The 23,062-nt window shown below is 35.7% G+C and overlaps 1 protein-coding gene across 36 annotated transcripts in view; it reads right to left on the reverse strand.

Moving 5' to 3' along the window:
* Nucleotides 1-23,062, reverse strand: part of PICALM (phosphatidylinositol binding clathrin assembly protein) — a 97,292-nt gene that overhangs the window by 36,070 nt on the left and 38,160 nt on the right. For all 36 annotated transcript variants that reach the window (XR_014067633.1, XR_014067635.1, XR_014067634.1 and 33 more), the window contains exons 5-11: nt 15,709-15,802; nt 12,314-12,425; nt 10,972-11,078; nt 8,663-8,704; nt 5,017-5,102; nt 1,021-1,144; nt 614-750 (exon numbers count right to left, since the gene is read on the reverse strand). Coding sequence is in view for 33 of the 36 variants with exons in the window: in XM_081537015.1 (XP_081393141.1) it covers nt 614-750; nt 1,021-1,144; nt 5,017-5,102; nt 8,663-8,704; nt 10,972-11,078; nt 12,314-12,425; nt 15,709-15,802 (702 nt within the window). In the remaining 3 variants the exon portion in view is untranslated. The remainder of the gene's footprint in view (nt 1-613; nt 751-1,020; nt 1,145-5,016; nt 5,103-8,662; nt 8,705-10,971; nt 11,079-12,313; nt 12,426-15,708; nt 15,803-23,062) is intronic.

Raw genomic sequence — 23,062 nt, forward strand, 5'->3', positions numbered from 1 at the left:
TGGTTGGATGGCTTCACTGACTCAATGAACATGACTCTGAACAAATTCCAGGTGATAGCGAAGGACAGGAAAGCCTGGTATACTGTAGTTCATGTGGTTGCAAAGAGTAAGACACGACTTAGCAAATGAACAACAAGCACCATGTTAAACCCTATATTAGTGATCCTACGACCCTGACAGATATGAAATTTGGCAGCTAACTCTTACTGTGTTTCAAGTAGCTAATGAAAGGATATTCTGAAATTACATATCATACATACATATCCAAGAGTTATACACAAGGTCTTGAACCATTAGAAACTTTACAAATGTATATAAATAATAGTTAATGTTTATTTTTTTACAATGAAACATTTGCCCAGAGAAAAACCACCACCCTCTAACTGGTATAAATTTATCATTTAGCCATCTTCCATTTTTTAAATATTCAAAATATAAACTCTTTTCACTTTGTGTTTAGCTATTATTCACTACCACCGTTTACTACTACCTTCTTTGTGTGAATTCATGATTATGAAAATCTGGTATCAAATTAAACCTGAAAAGCTCTGCACAATTGATATAAATCTTTAAATCTAGGCATTCAAAGGTAAGCGTTAACCACTCCACCTACCTGTTAGAAGAACTAGGGGTAGAAAATATGTCAATGGCTGGTGCAGTCATTACACTCCCTGCTGAGGTGGACACAGGAGAGGCTGCAGTTGTTAAAGAGGTATGAGGTTTCTTTGCAAGTTCTTTTAGGCGCTGTTCCTGTTGGGAAAAGGCACTACCATAAGGAATCTAGAAACCAGACTGATTTCTAAGGCCTTTGAAAGAAAGTGTTTTCTAATTTTGATAGCAGAAAAGGTATTCTCTGTATTGTCAATCGTTCAATGTCAGGATGAAAAATTAAGACTACTAAATTTCATCTTGTTTGTACAAATATTTATTAAATACTGTCAGTCTGTATGGAAGTCCCAGTTACTTTATGAGCACCTATACTTCCTATTCCAAATAACTTAAGAAAATGCATACACCTACCTTTAAAGCTTTTAAACGAGCCTGTTCTTCCTCTAATGCTGCCTGCTTTTCCCTTTCATCCACTTTGGTAAGAGACAGGCCAGTGCTTGCCAGGGAAGAGACTGCATTGGAAAGTGTTGTCGCCCTAGGATAATCAGGCAAAAGTAATACAGTTTTTGGCCAAACATTTCACATTACATCCTGGTTACAAAATGATCTAGTGGGCTAGCCATGGATAGATACTATAATTATGAACTAAACCTATGGAGTCAACATCAGTACTTCAGAAGAAATATTCTACCCACTCATCTAGAGGATTATTAAGAAATCAGCTGATTTACACATACATTCAGTTATTATTAATATTTTTAACCAAATGTTGAAGAAAGTGGGGAAAACCACTAGACCATTCAGGTATGACCTAAATCAAATCCCTTATGACTATACAGTAGAAGTGAGAAATAGATTTAAGGGACTAGATCTGATAGATAGAGTGCCTGACGAACTATGGACGGAGGTTCATGACATTGTACAGGAGACAGTGATCAAGACCATCCCCATGGAAAAGAAATGCAAAAAAGCAAAATGGCTGTCTGAGGAGGCCTTACAAATAGCTGTGAAAAGAAGAGAGATGAAAAGCAAAGGAGAAAAGGAAAGATATAATCATTTGAATGCAGAGTTCCAAAGAATAGCAATGAGAGTTAAGAAAGCCTTCCTCAGCAATCAATGCAAAGAAATAGAGGAAAACGACAGAATGGGAAAGACTAGAGATCTCTTCAAAATAATTAGAGATACCAAGGGAATATTTCATGCAAAGATGGGCTCAATAAAGGACAGAAGTGGTAGGGACCTAACAGAAGCAGAAGATATTAAGAAGAGGTGGCAAGAATACACAGTAGAACTGTACAAAAAAGATCTTCATGACCCAGATAATCACGATGGTGTGATCACTCACATAGACCCAGACATCCTGGAATGTGAAGTCAAGTGGGCCTTAGGAAGCATCACTACGAACAAAGCTAGTGGAGGTGATAGAATTCCAGTTGAACTATTTCAAATCCTGAAAGATGACGCTGTGAAAGTGCTGCACTCAATATGCCAGCAAATTTGGAAAACTCAGCAGTGGCCACAGGACTGGAAAAGGTCAGTTTTCATTCCAATCCCAAAGAAAGGCAATGCCAAAGAACGCTCAAACTACCACACAATTGTACTCATCTCACATGCTAGTAAAGTAATGCTCAAAATTCTTTAAGCCAGGCTTCAGCAGTACGTGAACCGTGAACTTCCAGATGTTCAAGCTGGTTTTACAAAAGGCAGAGGAACCAGAGATCAAATTGCCAACATCCGCTGGATCATCAAAAAATCAAGCAAGTTCCAGAAAAACATCTATTTCTGCTTTATTGACTATGCCAAAGCCTTTGACTGTGTGGATCACAATACACTGTGGAAAATTCTGAAAGAGATGGGAATACCAGACCACCTGACCTGCCTCTTGAGAAACCTGTATGCAGGTCAGGAAGCAACAGTTAGAACTCGACATGGAACAACAGACTAGTTCCAAATAGGAAAAGGAGTATGTCAAGGCTGTATATTGTCACCCTGCTTATTTAACTTATATGCAGAGGACATCATGAGAAACGCTGGGCTAGAGGAAGCACGAGCTGGAATCAAGATTGCTGGGAGAAATATCAATAACCTCAGATATGCAGATGACACCACCCTTATGGCAGAAAGTGAAGAACTAATGAGCCTCTTGATGAAAGTGAAAGAGGAGAGTGAAAAAGTTGGCTTAAAGTTCAACAGTCAGAAAACTAAGACCATGGCATCTGGTCCCATCACTTCATGGGAAATAGATGGGGAAACAGTGGAAACAGTGTCAGACTTTTTTTGGTGGGGGGCTCCAAAATCACTGCTGATGGTGATTGCAGCCATGAAATTAAAAGACACTTACTCCTTGGAAGGAAAGTTATGACCAACCTAGATACCACATTAAAAAACAGAGACATTACTTTGTCAACAAAGGTCCATCTAGTTAAGGCTATGGTTTTTCCAGTAGTCATGTATGGATGTGAGAGTTGGACGGTGAAGAAAGCTGAGCACCGAAGAATTGATGCTTTTGAACTGTGGTGTTGGAGAAGACTCTTGACAATCCCTTGGACTGCAAGGAGATCCAACCAGTCCATCCTAAAGGAGATCAGTCCTGGGTGTTCACTGGAAGGACTGATGTTGAAGCTGAAACTCCAATACTTTGGCTACCTGATGCGAAGAGCTGACTCATTTGAAAAGACCCTGATGCTGGGAAAGACTGAGGGCAGGAGAAGGGGACGACAGAGGATGAGATGGGTGGATGGCATCACCGACTCAATGGACGTGGGTTTGAGTGGACTCCGGGAGTTGGTGATGGACAGGGAGGTCTGGCGTGCTGCGGTTCATGGGCTCACAAAGAGTCGGGACACGACTGAGTGACTGAACTGAACTGACTGAACTAAATGTTTGACTTTGGAAAGGATACAGAAAGGATTCACAATAAAGGTGAAGGACACTGCCTCTCCCAAGCCCAAGGGAGGGATCCAATGCAACTGGAAAAGAGTTCACATACTTCAGGGAAAACCCTGACGGGTAAAACATATTAAATTTCTCATTAAGAGATGACCTTCTTCTAATTTACAACCAGGGTTTTGGCAGTACTACTACAGAACACGAAAATATAAGAACCAGCAATAAATAATGCATATGTAGATATGCTTCCCTTATAACACCTCCCAAAGATGTCATTCCCAGAGGACCCAGAGGTTCTACTAAAGGAAGACTAATGTCATCCCAGTCACCAGTCCATTTGGCACCTCCTTTCTATCTGCTACCCTTTTGCCAAGCTAGAATTTGCTTTTCAAATATACTATATTTGCACATGCATATGTAATTCCTCATTCCTCACTGTTGGATTCACAGCAAGCCATCTCCTTTCCCTTAGATCAAAAACTTACCCAGATCATAAACCCCAACATTTAATATCCAAATGTTAATTCTAGGCAAAATAAACATAGGTGGTAAAGAATTCTAACCTGAAACTACTCCTCAGTGACTGCTATTAATTTTCCTTTTATAACACACCAAATGCCATTAATTTCTACTCTAAGTAAACAAAGTAGAAAAACTACTATTTAAGTTTTATATAAAAATCAATTTTATAAATGAGCCAATATAAAGATAAAACTCTGAAGACAAAGGAAGAGTAATACTGTTCTAAAGAAATTTTAAAATATTAGAAATTAAAAACACATATAAGGTAAATCGGTATACTTGAAGCTACTTGGCTATGTTTTTCATTACTTTCTCAAATAATTGGGCCTTATATTTCTAAAAACCTATTAGAAAATCACATCAAAAAGAAGGAAAGTTTTAATCAAAATTTATTCAAAAATTTTTCTTCCACTAACCAACACAATAACATTACAAGGTCAGAAAGAGATGATCTACATTATTTTTGATTCGCTAGGTCCATTGGTCTTAGTCTTGGAAATCAGCTAAAAGTCTAACAGAATGATGAAAATATGTCACCAATCACCCCCAAGAACTGGCATTAGAGAAAGATAATGAAATCTTATGTTGGACATCCTAGTTCTGAGTCCCTGAATTACTACTTCATACTTCACAGGGCTATTTGTGAAGGTGAATCAAATTTGTAAAAAAGAGTTTTATAATTATAATATACCATATTAACCCATGCATTTATCTTTAAGAGAAATACTAACGTTACGAACATCACTCTAAACCACACAGTTACTGTCATCATCTTAAGAGATGTTGACATTTACTGAAAATCAGAAAACTGCCACAAAAACTTACATGTATTAATCTTTAAGAGCAACTCTGAGGTTGATACTATTAATAAACTTGACTTATAAATGGTGAAATCAAGATGAAGAGAAATTAAATAACCTGGAACTTCAGCTCGACTCATCTACTACTTTCTCAGAAACATCACTACCTCTCTTTGCCCCACAAAGAATAATGTACCTGCTTGCAGCTGTAGAATCTTTGATTTTCTTTCCTTCCAAGGAAGCTAAATGTTGTTCCAAAGCATCAAGAAGACTACTGGGGGCCTAAAATTGTACAAATATTAAGACTTTCATGATAATCACACCATTACTCAAAATAAATCAAGAATCATCTAATACAAGAAAGAAAAATAAACAGGTATATTCCCCATGAACAAATTAACAGTGGCATTTTAGCTATCTAATAATGACACTATTATTTTTATTACATAAGCATCATCTGGTAAGAATATTAACAAACAGTCAAAGCTATAAAAACTAAGACTATGTGAACATGAAACATTAAGAAGATCCTGCAATTTTTTAATATTTAACTTATTTAAATTTTAAATAAAAACAATCCTAAAAGCTATACATATTGTTGAGTGAGCTCCTGGTACTTAATAAATACTGAGTAACTGAAAGTGTCCAAATACAGTTTTGAATAGTTACTGACAAATCAAACCGAAAATTAACATCAAGGAAACAAAAAATCATAATGAGATACAACTTCTTACTCACTAGATGGTTACAAAGACTAGCAACATCAAATGCTGAAGATACAGAGCAAATATAACTGTCATACAACGCTGGTGGGAATACATCCACCTTGAAAAACGATATGGATTTTTTTTAAAAGAAAGCTAAATATACATCTACCTTAATTACCCAATTCCATTTTTAACTGTTTATTTAACAGAAAGATAAGCATATCTCCACAAGAAAAGACTTGTTGTAAGCAGCTTTATTTAGTGGTTTAGTAGCTAAGTCATGTCTGACTTTTGTGACCCCATGGACTATATAGCCTGCCAGGCTCCTCTGTCCATGGGATTTCCCAGGCAAGAATACTGGAGTGGGTTGCCCTTTTCCTTCTCCAGGGGATCCTCCCAATCCAGGAAACAAACACAAGTCTCTTGTGTCTCCTGCACTGCAGGTGGATTCTTTACTGCTGAGACACCAGGGAAGCCCCAGCTTTATTTACAACAGTTAAAAGACTGTAAATAACCCAAAAATTTCCAAATTTTCCAATTTAGAAAAGAGACAGAACTGTGGTAAGTTCACATGATGGAATACTATTCAGCAATTAAAAAGAATTAATTAATGGTAAATCTAACATATAGACAGCTCTCAAAACATTATGATGAGCAAAAGAAGCCAGACATGAAAACAGTCACATGATTCCATTTACATTAAATTCAAAAACTGATAAAAATTACTCTATTAGAATTCAAAGTAGTGATTTGTGTGGAACGGTCTGGGGTGACTGGAGGGGGACAGAGGCTGATGGAAACGATTTACATCTTAAATGGTGTATTGATTATACAAGTGCTTACGGTTATCAATCCTCATTCAAACAGGTATTTACCTCAATTTTTTTTAAAGACTAGCTTGAAACCCTCAGTCTGTGTGTCAAATCTCAACTGAATATGAACAGTTAATCACTTATTTTCAAAAGGAAACCTTTTCAGTGAGCTGAAAAAGAACTGTTCACTACTTTTAAGTGAACCAAAACATCAGTGGCATTCACTTACACCAAATATTCTTTAGGATTTGATATAGAGTTTCTGAATTACAAGTATCCAAAAGCAGTTGGAAGAGACAGTACTGGCTATTTTCTCTGTCAACTATGACCTGAACAACTTCCTTCACCCTGTATTTTCTCTCTCTAAATCAAGACCTTAGCACAAGACAGACATGGTAGAAAACATGGGCTTCTATACTGATCTGAGGACACATGTGCAATCCCTCAACCCCAACAAATCAGCAGGCCAACTACTGTCTGAGCTACGTCAGAGATGATGAGGCGAGTGTTACTAACAGCAATTAACATTTTAAAAGCTCCTATAACACAATGGGCACTGTGTGAGCTACCCTGTATGCCATCACTGAATCTATGAGAAAGACACTATTACCATATCCATTTTACAAGAAAACAACCTGAGACAAAGAAAATGAACTTGCCCCAGATCACGTATCTGATACATAGCAGGAGCCAACATAGTGTAGAAGGTATGTCCCGTCTGAAAGCCTAGATACTAACTACTATGCTACAGAATCTTAAATTAAAACTGAGGTCATTTAAACTATGTATTTTTTTCTGAAACATTTAAGTTGTGCTTACAAATACCTCAACTACTTAGGTACGATGATTAATAAACTATTTTTTAAATCCCTTTTAAATATATGTTTTTTCAAAGTCAAATCCACATTACAAAAAATGAAGGAAATGTGATGCTTCACATCCTAAAAAGAACAATTTATAACAAACAAAGAGTAAATAATCTCAAATTTCCACTTTTTAAAAATTTCCACTCATGTATAACTACCATCTTTCCTAAAGTACAATACCATGAATATTAAAGTACAGACACATAATGACAGTATGGCCTGAGGCTGATCTTTTTAGTTTTAAAATGTATTTACTTTAAACTTTTTATTTATATTGGCATATAGCCCATTAACAATGTTGTGACAGTTTCAGGTAGAGGGCAAAGGGACTCAGTCATATTATATACATGTATCCATTCTCCCCCAAACTCCCTTCCCATTTGAAACTGTCAAATCAGTTTATACTGTTCAAACAATGATTCTTATCACACTTAGCCTAGAGCAATAACGTGCTCAATCTTAATGAGGTCAATTATTTCATGTGGGCATATGCAAAAATTTTTATTTGCATACAATTCATAACTAGATCTAGTGTATATCCTTAGCCTGGAGATCAAAGAGATGAATCAGAATAAGTGAGTACAGAGAAGAACAGTAAGAAGCATTAACAAGCAAAGCATTTAAAAGAATCTAAGAATGACTGACAATAAGGTAAAAGGTAACAACTACTGAGGAGAATTGATACATAAGGATAGTTTATGCCAGGTCCTTTCATTCTTAATACTCTGTAAACAAACACCAGAAAAGGCCAGAAAAAACTGCAGGTTTAAAGTTTCCTTCCTAAAAATTTTTTAAGATAATGATAATAAAAAATAATATTATAATAGTTAACACTGAGTGCTTAATGCTCTAAATGTTTTTTAGGTATTAACTCTTAATCCTCCCAACTGAGATGGGTATTGTAATATCTACATTTCAGAGATAATGAAACTGAAGCACAGAGAGCAACTTCCCCAGATCACAGGGCCAGCTAGCTGGTGGCATAGCCAGGACTCAAACTTAAGAGCAATGTCTTGAGGTTTATACTTATTTAATGTATCTACCTGAGTCAAAGAGCCAAAGTGGACGGTTTAAAACAGGAAAAACAAATCCTGCGTAAGACTATTCTCTACCAATAGTATAGGGAAGATTTTGTTTTTAAAACACCATTCTCTAAGTTCAGTTCTTTCTTTTTTGGCAGGGGGTGTTGGTGGGGTGGTAATGATAATGATGAGAAACAGAGACTAAAAGAGATTAAACTAAAAGAACAGCAGAGTACTGGCTGGCTCCACCAAGAAGAAATGAGTAGACTTTTATATGGTTATAATGTTAGAACAATCATCAGCAACATATCAAAACATTAAAAATCAAGAAAAATTACACTGATCTTGACAGCAAGAGCTGCATATTATTCATCTTTGTACCCTTCAGATCTAGTGAACACAGCAGACCAAGACTGATATTACAACAATACTTACCTGTGAAAGATCTGGTATATCACCTCTGTCAATTCCAACTTGCTGTAAGAAGAAGCAGCATCATATTTAATAGATAAAATTACAATAAGGGGTTTTATAAGTAAAATTTAGAAAATAACATTTATGACTAGTACTATGAGCAATATTTTAGGAAGAATTCTTTAAAGTTAGAAGAATATTTAATCCTTGCAGATATCATTCAATACTTCCAAAGACTTAGGTATTATCTGATGGCTCTAAAAGTTCTAACAGGAGGGGAAGGAGAATTGGAAATTCAACCAGGCTACTAAGTTACCATCTCCATATCCTCAAAACACCTACAGAAGCTACCTTGTCACAATCTGAAAAATCCATCACTTCTATGACAAAAACACTACACCAAGAATTAGAAAGGCTGACCATGAATAAGTCTGTTGGAGCACAATAAGAAGTTAAGGAACAAACCTAACAACAATGACTCCCTCTTTCACCATAAAATACACTTTCCCTGGCAGTCACCACAGATTTCAAACCTACGTTCACTCAAGCAGGCCAGGTTTTATACAAATACCAGGTGATATTTAACCAGGATATAACTGTCCCCACAAAGCAATCCCTACATACTTTCATGATGCTCAGGTACTAGGCAATTTCTAGCAAAGAAGATAAAAACCATTCTTATTTATTCCAACACCCTAATTTAAAATTTTTTTTTCCCTCCTGTGACTATATGATTATTCATGCTATATAACTATTTCACTTTCTTATCACTCTCCCTTCCTTTTCTCAACCTTTCAAGGGCCAATTCCAGAATGGTATCAGTAGAAAATTTGATAAAATAATTCATACTAAGATCTTCAAAGCTAATCACTGAATGATATATTTGTCATCTTCAAACACATTTGAAAAGGTTACTTGAGTCTTCACTCCAAGAACTAAGGTCTCATAATGAAATTGCGAGCCCCAAGACCACTTCATCAAAGAATATTCTTAAGGTAGGGGAGTATTCCTATGGAGTGGATATGGAGTGGATGGTCTATTCCATCGCAGGGTTAAGACTAGCAGATCTGGAGGCGAATAAGGGCTTAAAACTTAAGTCAGTAGATACAACTTATCAAATGCAAAGAACAAAAGAAGCCAAAGGGAAAGGTCAACAAAGTAAATGTATTTAAAGAATTTCCTAGAATCATCATAAAAACTACTTCTTTCTGGTGTTAGCATGTGACTGACGCTAAAGAAATGGGAAAAAAATTGATTACTCCTTGAGAGATACTTTAAATCCAAATAAATTCCAGTACACTTCATAAAATAGTTTAACACCACAAAGCTATTTTCTTCAAAGGTCTCATCATCCTTTTGAATCTTACTCCACCTGCTACAGAATAAAAACATCACTATGGTAATAGAGGCAGAATCATCTACTTGCTAGTTTCAGATGAACTACTTTGCTATTACTGATCAACAATATATTCATCTTTTAAAATTACCCTAACAAAACACCTCTGGTAATAATAGGTAGATGGAAGAGAAAGGGAAAAATAAAAACTCTTTGTGGAAGCAAGATAATGTCTATAAGCATTACCACAACTACCTTCTGTGACTCAGAAACTCATTTTTCAAAAAGATTTACAAAATTAATTATCCTATAACCTACATTCATAGCTTTCATAAAAAATGACAAACAATAAATGCATTAAGTTCACTTCTGAAGTGAAGAAAACATTCTGAACCACATGGCTTTGGTTGCAAGTCTTACTGAAGGAAGGAGACCTGTACTAACATAGAATATTCTTTACCATATTTAATAGAATAAATCTTCTACGATATACAGCCAATTCCAAACATAAAAATCATCGCCATCTATCTGATTTTATAAAGAATTTAAAAATTAGATTACTTTTTAGTATTCAATACTAGATTAAATACACAGGGTAATATTCAATGCCATATCATATTCATACTACAGCACAGAATGCAATATAGCATAGTGTTAAAATTGAATATATACCTTACTACATATTTTTTTATTTTTCATTTTTATTTATTTATTCATTTTTATTTATTTATTTATTAAATAAATTTATTTATTTTAGTTGGGGGCTAATTACTTTACAATATTGTAGTAGTTTTTGCCATACATTGACACGAATCAGCCATGGGTTTACATGTGTTCCCGTTCCTGGACCCCCCTCCCGCCTCCCTCCCCTGAATATATACCTTACTATATTTAACACACTTCTTTCACTTGGGTGAAGACTGATTTCTTTGAAATGTACACTTAAAGACAAAGAAACCAAGTTAAGAGATACAGTCATTTAAACACAGTTTACCTCTGCAACTTTGAGAAACTCTGAGATTCTAGTCATCCTAGTCAGGAACTTCTTATAGATGTCAAGACCTTCTTTGCACTGGTTCTTTTTCATATCAAAATATTTTTCTGCCAAAAACAGATATAAACATACTTTCATTTACATCAAAATAAAAGACTCAAAAGAGAAAAAGATTTAAAACAGCCCGAGTCATACTGATGTCTCAGAAAACACATTCACCCTACCGAAAAAAGTGTTAAATTAGCTTAGATATTCAAAGCAACTCAAAATAGAGATGCTGCTGTATTAAAAATTAAGAAATTATGACTTTACTCCTGTTACCAGTTTTTCCCACAATATTTCTTTCCTAACAATTCCCTAAGTATAATTTGCATGTTAATGCAGATCACATTTGACTCCATTTAAAACAGTGCTAAATGTCTATTTCCAAATATTCTAAATAATATTAAGAAAGATGGCAACTTTTCTAAGTCCAGATGTCACTTGGAGAACTAATTTAACTTACATAAATAGCAGTAAAGAGCTTAATTTACACCAGTCACAAGGTGGGAGACTATACTTTCCAAAACTTTGTAAAAAACTTTCCATTTTTCACTTGTGAAAAAAAAAACACCCCAGTTTCCCTATATCCGTGGATTAAAGCACCCCTAAATGAGTTTGTATTACCCTTGCCTATGAAAATCAAATTTAAATAAATTCTTTTAAAAAAATTACTGAAAAGGGGGAACAAATATACTGGAGTAAACACATCGGACATCTTGACACTTAATACTTTGACACTCTTTGCAGACTGTTACTTTTCTACTCCATTCAAACTCCACTGAAAAAAATTAGCATCTCTAGGCAAAACTAACTGAATGTCATATATACCTACTACACAACAAAGCACCACACACTCCTAAAATGCCTCAAATGTAAAAAACATCCTTTAAAACAGTATTTATTTTAAAATAATTATCAATCTAAAAATTAAGTTTAGAAAAAAGTACCAATTTTATAATTAAAAGTTCATTTTGGAATAAACTGTGAGGAAATTATTTTCCTGAGACAGAAAATTCCAACTTAACTGTTAAGAAATTTTTCTGTTTCTAAAAATAAAACTGATAGAAAAAAATACAGATATATCTAAAAAGTGCATAGTTCATCTGACTGAGCATTCTAATTGTATAATTATTTAATCACTTAGCATATGCAGTCAGGTATAAAATTCTTTTCTCCAAATTGTTCAATGAATAACTATATCTCAATGAATTTTAAGGCAGCTTTAAGTAATAACTAAGACAATATTTATCAATGACACAAGATAAGAAATAAAATGTTATTAAACGATAGAAATATTTACCCAACAAGTTAATAATTCCTTCATTGTATGCTGCAAACAGTCTAATGGCATCTTTGAACAGGAGCATGAAGGCAGCATTTATTACCCCATTTGTAAGTTCGTTGCTATTAACCTGGAAAAAAAAATAGAAAGATTAGCTAATGTTCTGTTCCAAAATGACAATGACTTCCTTCAAAGTAAAATACAATGAATTCAAACACTTAGGTATAGGACAGAGAAAGATATTTATCTCTAGCAATCAGAGTCACAGCCATACAGTGCAAAAATATTGATCAAAGAATTAACGCTGAATTTAGTTCAGAAATAAGTCAGTGAGAACAAAAGTATCCTTCAACTCTTGAAATTCTTAGGCTACATCTCAAAAGTATTTTAAGTTCATTTCAACATTAAATACTTCTAATTACAAAATAGAGCCCATTTCTAAGTAAAGTTCACTTTCAGTCATGAAGAATTTATTGAATGTTTCTAAATAAAAGAATATTTATTAAATGGCTACTATAATCACCAAAGAACTGAGTTAAGCTAGGTAGAAAATACTTTTTTAAAAAAGAAATAATTTTCCCAATATTACAAACAAACTCATCTTCAAAATGGTTATAATATTTCTACCTCATATGGTTACAGGAGAATTAACTGACATACTGGTGTAAAGAGTCTGATGCAGTATTTTACAAATAAATGATCAATATTTATTTTTTCTTAAACTTTTTATTTTGTATTGAGGTATAGCTCATTAACAACGTTGTGCCTATTTCAAGTGAAAAGAGAAAGGGCTCACCCATATATATATACATGTATCCAATGATCAATATTACTATTATTAGTGACTCATGTTTTAGTGAAAAAAAAGTAGTTGTCTACTAAGATATATGAGAAATGCCTTTACCTTTATCTCAAGAAAATAATCAAAAGGATAAAACAAGTTAATCTTAAGTTCTTTTTTAGATAACTGTGGTGGTGGTGGTTCAGTTGCTAAGTTGTGTTCGACTCTTACAACCCCACGGACACTAGCCTGCCAGGCTCCTCAGTCCATAGGATTTCCCAGGCAAGAATACTAGACTGGGTTGCCATCTAGATATCTAAGTACATGATAATTAACTTGTTAGGTACAGAAAAATATAAGCGGAATCGTAAAGCAACAAATTGGTAAATATTTTCAGAATATCTGACAAGATCGATCTGCATTATAGAGAGAATTCTGTAAGACAATTCACAAAATAAACAATACATATAGCTAATAATGTAAAAAGAAGTTCAACTTCACCGATACGCAAATTAAAAGAATCAAATTAAATCACTGAACTACCCTCTCTTGAGTGCCAGACTAGTAAGTCTCAAGATAGTCAAAACCAAGGTATTATTCTACACCAATGAGAACAAAGAAAAACAGGTGCCTATTGACTAGTGAATGGCTCAACCCTTTTGGAGTATAATTTGGCAATATTTATTAAAAACTTGAATGTTTATGGCCTTTGACCATCTAATTCTTTGTCTAGGGTATTAATTCTATATAAACAGGCTTATAAATATATAGATACACTATTATCTAACGCACACATGGAGTATCTAGCATCCCTCCCTTCTGTTTTTTTTTCCCCATTTATTTTCTGAATTAAAAAACCAAATGCCCTAAACATTTATCAACAGGTAAAGTGTTAGTCGCTCAGTCGTGTCCCAACTCTTGCGACCCCATGGACTGTAGGCCGCCACACTCCTCTGCCCATGGGATTCTCCAGGCAAGAAGACTGGAGTGGATGCCATTTCCTTCTCCAGCGGATTTTCCCAGCCCAGGGATTGAAGCCAGGTCTCCTGCACTGCAGGCAGGTTCTTTACTGTCTGAGCCATCTGGGAAGCAATAAATTATTACATACAACAAAGTATAACCGACACTGAAAAGAACATGCAATTTTATAAAGATACCCACAATAAATTAAGTGGAAATAAAATTCATGGTTGGACGTTTTCTCTATAAAAATCAAAATAAAGTTCAGCAGTTACATTAATCTCCTGTCTTCTGGACTAGGAGCCAGCAAACTAGGGGCATGAGTCAGTACTTCAGACTGTGCAGCCATATGATCTGTCACAACTACTTGGCTCTATTATTACACCAACAAAGCAGCCACAGACCACATGCAACCAATGAGCCTGTTCTAAAAACACTACTGTGGACACTGAAATATAAATTTCATATACTTTTTACCTGTTAAAAAATTCTTTTATTACTAGCAACCATTCAAAAATGTAAAAATATTTCCTTTTTTTAAATTATTTGCAACCATTTAAAAAAGTTCTCAGGTCACAAGCCACATAAAAAAACAGCAGCTTGAGAACCTGTTCTAGTCTATAAAGCACCTACAGGATGCATTTACTCAATGTTTATTGAACACTATCTATGTGCCACACAGTACTGACAACAGGGTCACAGCAGGGAAAAGCAGAGCTGGTCCCTGGCCTCCAGAAGTTAAAGATTACCAAGTAACAGCACACCATTAAAGGAAAATCAATTTCAGCATAAAACTGTCAAGAGTGTCAATCACTACAAGGTCTAAAATAAAATATCTTAAGTGCTGCTGCTGCTGTTGCTAAGTCGCTTCAGTCGTGTCCGACTCTGTGCGACCCCATACACAGCAGCCCACTAGGCTCTGCCATCCCTGGGATTCTCCAGGCAAGAACACTGGAGTGGGTTGCCATTTCCTTCTCCAGTGCATGAAAGGGAAAAGTGAAAGTGAAGTCGCTCAGTCGTGTCCGACTCTTAGCGACCCCACGGACTGTAGCCTACCAGGCTCCTCCGTCCATGGGATTTTCCAGGCAAGAGTACTAGATGCACCAAAATAGAAGACTTGAAAATGCTAACACCCAACATACTACAAACAAATAACAAAGCTGGAAACTCAGTTCAAGCAGCAGTCATTAAAACAAAAATCCCAGGGAACACAGAGTCCTTGGGCAATAGCTATACAACACATTGTTACAAGTATATTTGAACTTCCCTTTATTTCTTAATAACTGTCATGCTTTGAGTTCTGCAAAGCAGACAAAAACTGAAATCTTAAGACAGCTATTCATAAGGAAAATTTTTGTACATTTTTAACATCTAAAAACCATTATCAAAAAGAGCAGATTTTCACATCAATCTCTTCACCTCTCCATCACTTTGAAAAGCTTGCATACCCTATAATATAGCGGGGATTATGGAAGCACCACCAAAGAAATCAGAGTAAATCTTAAGCAATTATTAAAATAGAGAGTAAACTGATTTGGGACCACATTTATAGAAAATCCTTAGCCAAATACTGTGAAAAATTAGTCTATGACAACTTGAGATAAAAAATCTAATTAAAATGATGCAATTTTTAAAATATCAAATTACAAAAGCATTTATGTAATCAACTTACATTAAAATCAAGAAGGGCATCCATTTGATTCTGAATAATTGGTACAGTTTTTAGGAGTTTTTCTGTGTTCATGGTTCTCATAACTCCATCAGCCCTGTTTAAAGAAAAAAACAATTGAGTTTGTTATTAAATCTACATTTCAAACTCCCATCTGGTTCTCTATTTAAACAGAGAACAAGCTGTTACCAAACATCACATGTTTTTATGTCATTATTGAACCTGAAACCTCAAGTAGAAATCGTATAGAAAAACAAAAACAGGAAATAACCATATGTCCAATATCAAGGTGCTCATTTCAAACTAAAAAGATGTAAAACATGAGCATAAAAATAAAAGCTTACAATATATAACCAGGTTTATACTATACTTTTCACACGAGGAAATCATCTGATGCTCACGCTGCTCATGCGTCTAAAGGGCATTTCCTTCAAATCACTAAATAGGACACAACAGAGACTGCAGTTGAATACATGTCTTGGTGAGTACTACTTTATTTAAAGTAGTTTATTTGTGACTCAAATCAAAATTATTTTAGGGATTCCTTGGTGGTCCAATAGTTAAGAATCCTCCTTGTAATGCAGGGAACACTGATTGGTTCCCTGGTCTGGGAAGATCCCATATGCCACTGGGTAACTAAGCCCCTGTGCCAAAACTGCTGAGCTTGGGCTCTGGAGCCTGCGAGCTGCAACTACTGAGCCCAAGTGCAACAACTACTAAAGCCTTGGGCCCTAGAGCCAGTGCTCCTCAACAGGAGACATCACCGCAATGAGAAGCCCGTGCCCCACAACAGAGCAGCCTCTGCTCTCCACAACTAGAGAAACCTGTGCACAGCAACAAAGGCCCAGCATAGCCATAAATAAATAAAACATGAAGTTATATACTCAAATATATACAATTAAAAAAATTATTTCATTACAATATAAAGGACAGTTTTCACCAAGTCATTCTAATCAGGCCATTAAAATAAGTGATGCTTAAGAGAAATGGTTTTTAATAAAATATTGTTAAATATTTCCAAAAAGACTTCTTTAAATATTTCTGTAGATATTTCTAAAGAAAGATAAATATCAGTACCAAATAAATTATAATTTTACAAAACTGACACCAAAAACACTGGATAAGAGGTAATAGGATTAACGTACACAACTAACACCAAGTGTTTATTATAGACCAGTCTTCCCTATTAAGGGCTTGGTGTATGTGTTTCAAATTCTCACAAAAATCCTGCAGGTGGTCTTGTCCCATTTTATAGACAATGAAATTTTAGGTTCATTGAGGTTATGAGAATATCTAAGGTCAGAAAACGAATTGATTTTAGGGTCAGTGTGTAAACCCAAGTGTATAAGACTCTAAAGCAGAGCTTTTCATGAACTTCTGGTAGAGGAACAAGGCCCTTTCAAAAAAATATATAGATGTTCCCTTTGGGCTCTAAGATCACTGCAGATGGTGACTACAGCCATGAAATTAAAAGATGCTTACGCCTTGGTAGGAAAGTTATGACCAACCTCGAAAGCGTATTAAAAAGCAGAGACATTACTTTGCCAACAAAGATACGTCTAGTCAAGGCTATGGTTTTCCAGTAGTCATGTATGGATGTGAGAGTTGGACTGGGAAGAAAGCTGAGCACCAGAGAATTGATGCTTTTGAACTGTGGTGTTGGAGAAGACTCTTGAGAGTCCCTTGGACTGCAAGGAGATCCAACCAGTCCATCCTAAAGGAGACCAGTCCTGGGTGTTCATTGGAAGGACTGATGTTGAAGCTGCAACTCCAATACTTTGGCCACCTGATGCAAAGAGTTGACTCACTGGAAAAGTCCCTGATGCTGGGAAGGATTGGGGGCAGGAGGAGAAGGGGACGACAGAGGATGAGGTGGCTGGATGGCATCACCGACTCGATGGACGTGAGTTTGGGTAAACTCTGGGAGTTGGTGATGGACAGGGAGGCCTGGCATGCTGTGATTCATGGGGTCGCAAAGAGTTGGACACGACTGAGCGACTGAACTGAACTGACAAATGATCCATACTTACAAATAGCTGTTCTATCCTAAGCTATCCCTTAAAACACAACTCCAGATACAAGAAAAACAATTAAGCTATGAAAAGTTTGTTTAAAGAACAAACACTGGCCTGCCTTATGTAGGCAGCTGTTGACCAGTTTGAGTCCAACAACCCTCCCAGAGAAGATGTGTGAAGTCACACATACCCAAAAACTGACTGGTACCAGCTTCAAGAGTTCGGGATGAGGACATCATCCCCTCTTTGCAGCCCTTTCTTTATTTCCACACACATCACACTCCTGTTTCATCAGTCACTGTTGGCCCTTCTAGTTCTCCCTCCCTCTCCTTGCTAAAGGATTTTTTGACCTTCTGGTCAGTTACCCTGTATCACAAAAGATGTCAACATTGGCTCAGTTTTTCTCAGTTAATTTCAACATCTTACATGCACAATCAATCCAAATCTTGATCTCAAAGCCCCTTAACCACATCCCCTATTCTCACAGTCATAGCCTGACCTTACTGCCTGCCAAGAAACCACATTATCCCTAGCCCCCACTACCACTCCCTTACCCTCAATGTAAGAAAAAGCCAAGATCAGACACCTCATCCTGACAACCACCTTTTAACTTTCTAGCTACTTTGGTCAAGTGTCCCATGACAAAAACTATTTGACTTCATAATAAACTTCAATGTATTAACCCTACCACTACCCATATTGATCCCTTCTAGTTTTTCCTTCTTTCATCTAGCTCATAATTCCAAAGATAAGTATTATAATCATGCCCTTGCAAATACCCTTAACTCTCTTGCACCTCTCATTCCCTTGCAGTCACTTGGCAAATTCATAATTTTCATTAATTATTCAACTCACTCCAGTGTAAGCTCCACTTTTACCTCTCTATGTTGCCTCTCCAGTGGATGCTAGTTCAACATTACTTGACTAGACTTCTCAGCAGCATTCAAACTTTTTCCTCCTTCTTTAATTCTCTACTCTCTTAGCATCCCCAATATCCTTCACTCCTTGTTTTCTTCCTACTGCACCATTACTTTTTCAGTCTCTTTCCTTGTCTCCTCATCCTCTACTCATTCTCTAAAATAAATGCTGTGTATCTCAAGATGTTTCTGGGCTCTCCCCTCTCATTTTACACTGATTCCCTAGGACACTGTCATTCCCCAGGCAGAAATTACCAAACTGCCATTTATTCACCCAGACCAGAACTCTCAAATGTCCTAGTTAGTACTGTCAAATTGCCTACTTGATAATTAATTTATAAAAATCACAGACATCTAAAAATTAATATTCCCAAAATTAATTTCTTAATTTTTAACCACTGCCTTATGTTGCTTCCAAAAACGTTCCCAGTAAAAGGTGCCAGCCATCTCTCCAGTGGCTTAGGGCAGAAACAATGGGAACATTTTTTATTCTTCTCTCTCTCACTAGCCTCCACAACATTTCTTCCCAGACAACTTTAAATTTCTCAATTAAGAAAAATCCAAACAGTTATCACATGCTTACGTCAGCAACTGACTTCAAAAAACTCGATTCACAAATCCAAATGCTTCAATGATTCAAACCAAATGCATGACAATTCATACTCTATGCAGAACACAAGTATTTATTACTTCAGTAATCAAGTGTAATTAAATTCAGATACTTGCTTCCCAAATATAAGAGTAATGAATTAAAGGCTGATCATCCATACTCTTACTCACAGACAATACCTGGATTATTCTTTTGCTAGTTACATAACAATGTCTTACCACTTCAAATTGTACCAACTTAGAATTCAAGATAATTCTACACGGCAAGTTAACACTATCAAAAAAATGGAATGCTAAACAAAAAGAAAATGAAGGGACCAATGTTTAACACAACCAACTAAAAAGATATATCAACAGGCAATTTACTGGATCCATTTTTCATAGAACCATTTAATGTACTGTTTAGAAACTCATCTAATCATCTTTTCAAAAACTATTAAGCATCTACTATGTTTAGACACTGTGGAAAGTCCTGAAAATAAGAATCTGAGACTATACTGTCTTCATGGATGAGACAATGTCATAAAAAATCTAACAGAAAAAAAGGCTTCCTCAAAAAAATGTTTGAGTGAATTCTCGAAGAATGACTTAAGAATTTGCCAGAACAAAAAAGGGGCTAGATAAAGTAAATGTATTTAAGTGAAAAGTCATTTAACCAAGTGCATGCATGCTAAGTTCCTTCAGTAGTGTCCAACTCTGTGTGACCCCTATGGATTATGGCATGCCAGGTTTCTCTGTTCAAGGGATACACCAATCAAGAATACTGGAGTGGACTGCCATGTCCTCCAGGGGATCTTCCTGAGCCAGGGATTGAACCCACATCTCTTACGTCTCCTGCATTGGCAGGTGGGTTCTTTAACACTAGCGCCACTTGGGAAGCCCATTTAACCATATAGGATAATGATTCATTTTGATTTTTGAATATCCTATATTTCTATTAAAAAACTGTAGTTAATCTCCATCTCACTTTTTTAATAACAAGATATATTCTAAACGAATCTAAGATTTGAATATAAATACTGAATCCATAAAAATATCCAATGAAAACATAGTTAATTGATCACTTTAGGGCAGAAAATCCCACTCCAAGTTTGCCTGAAAGACAGTAGCCATAAAAATAAAGATAACAATTTTTATCACATAGATTTTTTTAAAAGTTTTAATAAATGCTAAAAAAAAGGAGGGGGCAGTATTTATAACCTGTGACAATTTATTTTCCCAATAAATCCAAAAGCTTGTTAGTTTACCATGTGCTAATAAGCATTACATACAGTAAATCACTTAATTTTCACAAAAATCCTAATAGATAAATGCTATTAACATCACCATTCTACAGATGAAAAGTATTTACAGAACTTCACAGTGGTGCAGGGGACATGGGTTCAATCCCTGGTCCAGGAAGACACCACGTGCTAGAGAGCAACGAAGCCCATGAGACACAACTACTGAGCCTGCGTGCTACCACTAACGCAGCCCACACACCTCAGGGCCTGTGAGCCATGACCACTGAGGACACGTGCTGCAGCCACTAAAGCCCGCACACCTAGAGCTTGTGCTCCCCAACAAGAGATGCCTCTGCAACGAGAGCCCACGCACTGCAACAAAGAGTAGCCCCACTCACTACAAGTAGAGAATGCCACGCATAGCAACGAAGACCCAGTGCAACCAAAAATAAAATAAATAAATTTTTAAAACTTCACAGATGAAGTAACTTGAAGCTCTCCAACTGTACCATACCATTCTACCATGGTACAAATGGGCTATACATATGCCAACACATTAATCCCAACCCTTCAGTCTCATGTAGTCCTTTCCATGTAACACTGTCCTGTAAAAACAGCATCAGTTTGTGTGACATGATGTGGAAAAAGTTAGCCAATTGATGGATATGTAATAAAAGATACTTTTTCTTAGGAAATAGGCACTGAAATGTTAAGAGCTATAAACTGTAAAAAGGCATGAGGTATATATAATCCACTCTCAAATAGCTCAAACAAGAAAGTAAACAAACACACATACACAAAGAATAATTAAATGTTAAAAACAGATGAATCTAAGTGAAGTGTATAGGAGTTATCTGTATTGTTCCTGCAGCATTTCAGGAAGTGAATTATTTCAAAATAAAATTATTTTTTGAAAGTTAGCAAGCTGGCTGAAGTATCTTACTAAAATCCCTCATCTAATTGGAGTGAAGCTAGAAATCAAACCTAAATTTATCTGACTAAACTGCCAGTGAGCTTTTAAGACAGAAGAATTTTAAAAGTCCAATAGAGAAATGGGCAAAGGATACTGAAAAGCAATTAACAAAGCAAGAGTGGTATTTTTACAAAGAAAGAGGCTCAATATCACCCTTTAAAAGTTAATCAATTAACAAAATATCTAATGAGATACATTTTCATGATGATGAAAGAATACAATGAAAGAGGTATTTATAACTGTATTTAACTCAATAATTTGGTACCACTTTTTTTTTTCTGTATGTTTCTTTTTTTTTTAATAAATTTATTTATTTTAGTTGGGGGCTAATTACAATATTGTAGTGGTTTTTGCCATACATTGACATGAATCAGCCATGGGTTTACATATGTTCCCCATCCTGAACCCCCCTCCCACCCCTCTGGGTCATCCAGTTGCCCCAGCCCTGAGCATTTGTCTCATGCATTGAACCTGGAATGGTGTTCTGTTTCACATATGATAATATACATGTTTCAATGCTATTCTCCCAGAACGTCTCACCCTCACCTTCTCCCTCAGAGTCCATAAGACTGTTCTATGCATCTGTGTCTCTTATTCTGTCTCGCATATAGGGTTATCGGCAATTTGGTGTTTTCTATTAAAATGGTACATGTATATATATATATAGATATAGTTTGACTTGTCAATTCTAAGAATTTATTCTACAGGAAATTTCACTTACAAATGCAACCATAGGGACCTCCACGGTGATTCAGTGGTTAAGACTCCGTGCTTCAACTGTAGGATGCACGGGTTCAACCCCTGGTTGGGGAACTAAGATCTCACATGCCAAGTAGTGTGATCAAAAACAAATCAAAAAAAAAAAAAAAAAGAATGCAAGCATATGTAAAACAATAGCCAACGCATTTCTTTTATAAAATAAAAAAAAAAGGAAATAAATCAAAGGTACATCTAGAACATAATTCTAAAGCCATTCAAAAGAACAAGCTGGATCTATGTGCACAGATATTGAGAATATCTAAAATATCTATTATGGGAGGGAAGCAGTCTTCAAATAGTGTGATCCAAATATGGGATTTTCTATGTGTCTTCATACATCTATTTTTATTTCTATTTTCACACAGAAAACAGATTAGATACACCAAAATATTAACAGTTTAAGTCATAATTCTATGTTGCCTGAATTTTTAAAAAATAGTTTATTACTTTTACAAACCTAAAAACATTCAGAACAGACAAATCCACAGAGATATAAAGTAGATTTGTGACTGCCAGGGTCCAGAGGAAAAGGAAATGCATGTTTTGCAGTTAGACAGCAGTGATGCTGTACAACTTTGTAAATATACTAAAAACCACTTATTGTACACTTTAAAAGGGTGAATTTTATGTTGTGTGAATTGTCTCAATAAAGCTGTTGGAAAATTTAATGAGAACTTCGAAAATCCTAGTGTAAAAGTATCTGATATACTTCTTAAAAAAAACATCAAGCTCATCTCTTAAGACTGGCTTGAAATTCTGTAATTCATAATCAATAATGCTTATTGTTGTTGTTTAGTTACTCAGCAGCGTTTGACTCTTTGCCACCCATGGACTGTGGCACGCCAGGCTTCCCTGTCCTTC

This window comes from Giraffa tippelskirchi, chromosome 10 (genome assembly GCF_054371585.1).
Source record: "Giraffa tippelskirchi isolate mGirTip1 chromosome 10, T2T-mGirTip1v1.2.pri, whole genome shotgun sequence".
Classification (NCBI taxonomy): domain Eukaryota; kingdom Metazoa; phylum Chordata; class Mammalia; order Artiodactyla; family Giraffidae; genus Giraffa; species Giraffa tippelskirchi.